Source organism: Histoplasma capsulatum, genomic scaffold (assembly GCF_000149585.1).
Source record: "Histoplasma capsulatum NAm1 scaffold_1 genomic scaffold, whole genome shotgun sequence".
Classification (NCBI taxonomy): Eukaryota; Fungi; Ascomycota; class Eurotiomycetes; order Onygenales; family Ajellomycetaceae; genus Histoplasma; species Histoplasma mississippiense.
In genome coordinates, this window is record NW_001813982.1 from 2,441,125 (window position 1) to 2,445,555 (window position 4,431).

A 4,431-nucleotide genomic window follows, 5' to 3' on the forward strand; every position below is an offset into this window, starting at 1 on the left:
ATCGGTGCATCTTTAATGGATACTGGCATGTAAGCCATTCATTCCATGTACGGCTGTCTTAAATGCTTTATATGCCGTCTGAATCGGAACACCTAGAGGTTTAGAGCTAGCCCATAGTTGTACAGTAATGAAAAGGTCGGATATCGGGCTCTGGTTTGACCCTAGGTGTCGAAGTTCGGGATTTTTAATTAAGACGGAGAAAGGTATCGGTTTTTGTTTTCCTTCCAAGTTACATCTAAAGTGAGTGATGAAAAAAGCGTTATTCACTGAAGACCAAAGATAAGCAACAGATAGCTCTGAGCTCGAACTGAACTTACATCTTCAGACTGATTGGTAGGTCCACTTGAGCGGAGGTTGCGAAGGTGTAAGTGTCCATCCTGGTAGGCTAGCCTTATCGGCCCCTGGAACCGTTGATGCCTTTCTCCCTCTCATTCGATGGTCAATCTCATCCCACAGCTGCTGTCTTGATATAAAGCGTTAGAATGTTGAGTTGATTGAGGTGCACCGATTACGTCAGATATATCACATGATTTATAATGAGGGCCAATATCCATTATCTCGGCGCCGCTGCTAACCTTCCACCAGTGTACGCCACGACACAGGCTATGGGCTGAGTATGGTTGCTTAATTGATAAAAGGCTCATTACCAATTGGTTCTTCACCACAACAATTTCAATTTTCCCAATTTGCGCGAACCTATAGGAGAAGCCAGAGCGGTCGTGTGTGTTTTGTGTGCGTGCGTGTGCCAACTTTTTTGTACTGTTACGTATATATCTACTTCTTCGCCGCCTCCAAATTCCACTCAAACAAATTTCTGAAAATCTCTTTGCCTCCATTTTCAATTATATCTCCATGGCACGGGATTATCCGATCGAAATTCCACCCCTCAATCGTAGCTACCGACCGTGCAAAACCTTTGCGCTCCCTCGCTGATAACAAATACCAGATCAACCGCTTTTGCCCCTTTGCAGGTGGCTTTGTTGATTGCAAAGTACTAATGATCTTTGTGAGTATACCCTTTGTGGCCGACTCGCCAGACTTCGAAAATTGCTCTGTGGCGGGAAGATTGAAGATCAGATCTGCTTCAATGAGGGTCTTGGAGGACTTGTGTAGAAGGACTATTTCGCGACCGGGGTGCGAATTGACATATTCGACGTCGAGATCGGCATGAAATTCATCTGACACTTTGAAATCCCCCTTGTTGACTGCTGTGAAGATGTGGTCGAATACAATGCCCTTTGTTTCCGGTTTCTTCTCGCGTTTCTCCTGCAGACCTTCGGGTGCGATGATCTGGGCGTCCGGGTAAGCTTCTTTCCAAGGTGTGAGGAATATGTGATGTTCCATATCTGGAGCAATGATGTATTTGACGTTCCCGCCCAGGGAGTTCACCGCGTCCCGGGCCCCTTGCGTGAGGGCAATTGGGGAGAATACAGCTAGAGGACCATTCTGTAGACGGACTGCGGTTATTCTATTAGCAAATATGTTGGGCACTATCGCAGCATCTATTTGCCTTCTTCCAAGTTATTCGTACCAATCGTACACCTTCCACCGATCCTTACATGCCCAAAGCGGTAAAAAGGAACATTCAGGGTGATTATGTCGCTCTGGACTTTCCGTATTACCATGACCTCCTCTAAATTCGAAGGAATCAACTTTGAAGTCATCGTGTTGAAGTAAAGTAATTCTGATGCCAGTTGTTTGACAATCGGCCGACGGTATTCGATGGCCTGCTGAAAGTTTTTAGGGTGATGTACCACGGGAGCGATGATGTTGTCGTTACTGAAGAGTGGAGTTGGGTTCGGGAGGGAGTTGTTCTCGTGGAAGCAGCGCGTATTTAAGAAATGGGTTACTGGACGAATTAATATAGGGGAGATTGTAATAGATTGAATGACACTACAGCGAAGGGGATAGAGGACAGCTATATTAGGGAAACCCAGCCCAGCGTGATGAAAAACATGAAGTAAATAGTTATTTAAGTTCGACATCCAGTGGCTATTGAGGTAAGTTCTCGCAAGTTCGGAGTATCGAGTCTCTGAATTGCGGTGCGTCACGGGTGATCGAATGACGTAATTGAGTCAAAACAGTTGCTTGTACTCTACAAGCAAGCTTGGTTATACATTTTGTCCCTGGGTCAATTAATTGAATCCGCTGTGCTGATATTAATTGATAAGAGATGCTTCCTGAAATTAGACTCTTTGAGTATAATCGCATCGACACGGCTTGCTCTAACTATAGAAAACGAGATAGGCATCGGATCTGGGTCTACCAGAAAATTTGTCAGCCATGTCATAAAAAAAAAAGAATTACGACAAGGATGAAATCGTGGATAAATTAAAAACCGATAATATGAGCCAGGTCAAAAAATCTATCATACAGGCAAACAAGGGCATAAAAAGCAGACGGCTAGATATAAGGCACCAAAAACTAATAAAAAGGAAAGCAGGAAGTATATAAAGAGAATCAAGTGCAAAAGTAAGGTCAGAAAAATAAAAATAAAAATAAAGATTAAAAAGGGCCCGATAACTTCAATAAAAACAGAGATAGATAAATGATGCGGCGCGAATTGGCACTACACGCTCTTAGCCGTGCTAGGCAGTAGTGTAGTGGCCACTTCTTTATTTGCCCGTTCCGTTGCCTCGTCATTTCGGTGCGGAATCAAGGGCTCTCGAATATCAAATACTTCAATTAGATTTTCCCATGTCTCAAAGTCAAGGCTGAAAACTGTTTGGTGTTTTCTCATTTTTTTAGCCTGCGCTTCTGATGGTGCAGCGGGTTGAGACGGGACTGGATAGGGGAAAGGTCAGTAGATCTTTTCAGAAAATGGGAGATTGGGCAGCAACTTGCAGCAAGAACGCTTGACTTACGTAGAGTAGGGAGTTTGTTGCTATCCAATGATATACCCACACTGCCGTCGCGCACCAAAAAACTGATATAGAAGAGGTTCTCAACCGTCTGACCGAAGGACTTTGGATTTATGCAGAACCGGAATAATGGTACACCGCCATCGTCTGAAATGGCATGTTTACTCATCACCTCCTTGACCACATCCTCTGACACATCAGAGCCCATTCGGCAAAGCTCTTCGTTAACGAGGGTCTCACTGTGCGTCTGAGTTTTTACCAGAATCTCTCTAATATCAGTGCACATGGCAGTCAAGTTCGAGACCTCCTGTTTGTCCGTATCGATTTCTTTAACATCCTGGGGTTGGACATTCTGAGAAGGATCCAACCGCGCCTGTCTAGCCCTTCTTTGACTTTGTTGCCGGAAACGCTTCTGTACCGAGAGCGGACCTAGTAGAAATCCAGAAAGAGACGGACGTAGGTTATTGGGGACACAAGCTTTCCGGCCAAGCCAGTCCCAATTAAGGGGATCCCCTTCTTCATCACTGTCTTCCTCATTAGGATCGTTTCCCGTAATGCGACGGCGCCGTCTCTGGGTGCTTGAAAGGGAATACCCCTCCCCTCTAGGCCCTTGGCGCATAAATGAAATACATTTGGAAACAAATTCGTCCACGTCAATACCAGTCTCGCCATCGCCTAAAACCGCCTTCGCAGTGCGTCTATAGGATAAATCTGCCGCCGATACGAGAAGTCGAGAATCTATCGTTGCGTCGGAGGTTTGCTTCACCGATTTGTATAGCTCGTTTGCTTTATCCAACGTGGTACGTATACCATCGGAACCGGGTTGGAGGTATTCCGCGCGAGAATCTATCGGAAAATAATCAGTAACCAGTCCACACAAATTCATACAATCATGCAAACTTCGGACGCATCACACCATTTAGATTTGTCACGAGGTCTCTAAATCCCTTTCTGATCTTCCTACGTTCCTCTGGATCCTGATCGGGGTCATATAGATCGGTATCCTGGATATGCCGTGGCTGTCGTCGGGGTGCCGCCTGGCTTTGGCGATCCGGTCCTCCTTTTTCCGATAGCCTCCGCCTTTTATTTGACGCGTCCGCCATTGCTTGAGAGTGCTGTGTCGACTCAGATGTTAGATGGCCGGGTTTCCTTTTATCCAATCGCCTAGCCGATGTTCGATTCTCTTTGTCTGAGGAAAACGAAGGGGATGGAGAAAACGCGGTTCCGTCAGAAGATCCCACAGCCGGGGACGCAGGACTACCGCCCTCAGAAGACATCCTCGTTTTCATAAATGATTCGCCGGTAGGCTAGAAATCCTCGACTCCAATAGCAAAATGCGGCGTAGCGCGTACTGGCAGGGGTGATTCTTCAAAAACGAACCCGGGGACATGGGAGACACAGAATGGAGCCAGCCGCCCTGAAAGATTGATAGAGAAAAGATTGGATATCCTACAAATTCTTCTGCACCTGGCCTGGTGCAACTAGTCCCTTGTCGGCGATCAGTGCTCGATCAGAAATATTTCCCTTTGAGGCAAGACCCGACAGTCAACCGTCTGTGAAGGAGGATGAC

The 4,431-nt window shown here is 46.1% G+C and overlaps 3 protein-coding genes across 3 annotated transcripts; all 3 read right to left on the reverse strand.

Annotated features, from left to right (window-relative positions):
- Positions 1 to 106: 106 nt before the first annotated feature.
- HCAG_00705 (conserved hypothetical protein) lies at positions 107 to 376 on the reverse strand (the record flags this gene model as incomplete). Its single annotated transcript, XM_001543609.1, has 2 exons — positions 107 to 161; positions 318 to 376. 2 exons carry the CDS (start codon positions 374 to 376, stop codon positions 107 to 109), a joined length of 114 nt encoding a protein of 37 aa, XP_001543659.1.
- Positions 377 to 774: 398 nt separating this feature from the next.
- Positions 775 to 1,664, reverse strand: HCAG_00706 (conserved hypothetical protein; the record flags this gene model as incomplete). Its single annotated transcript, XM_001543610.1, has 2 exons — positions 775 to 1,446; positions 1,560 to 1,664. 2 exons carry the CDS (start codon positions 1,662 to 1,664, stop codon positions 775 to 777), a joined length of 777 nt encoding a protein of 258 aa, XP_001543660.1.
- Positions 1,665 to 2,569: 905 nt separating this feature from the next.
- HCAG_00707 (conserved hypothetical protein) lies at positions 2,570 to 3,964 on the reverse strand (the record flags this gene model as incomplete). The annotated part of the gene is made up of 3 exons (XM_001543611.1): positions 2,570 to 2,784; positions 2,865 to 3,707; positions 3,778 to 3,964. 3 exons carry the CDS (start codon positions 3,962 to 3,964, stop codon positions 2,570 to 2,572), a joined length of 1,245 nt encoding a protein of 414 aa, XP_001543661.1.
- Between the last annotated feature and the right edge of the window lie 467 nt (positions 3,965 to 4,431).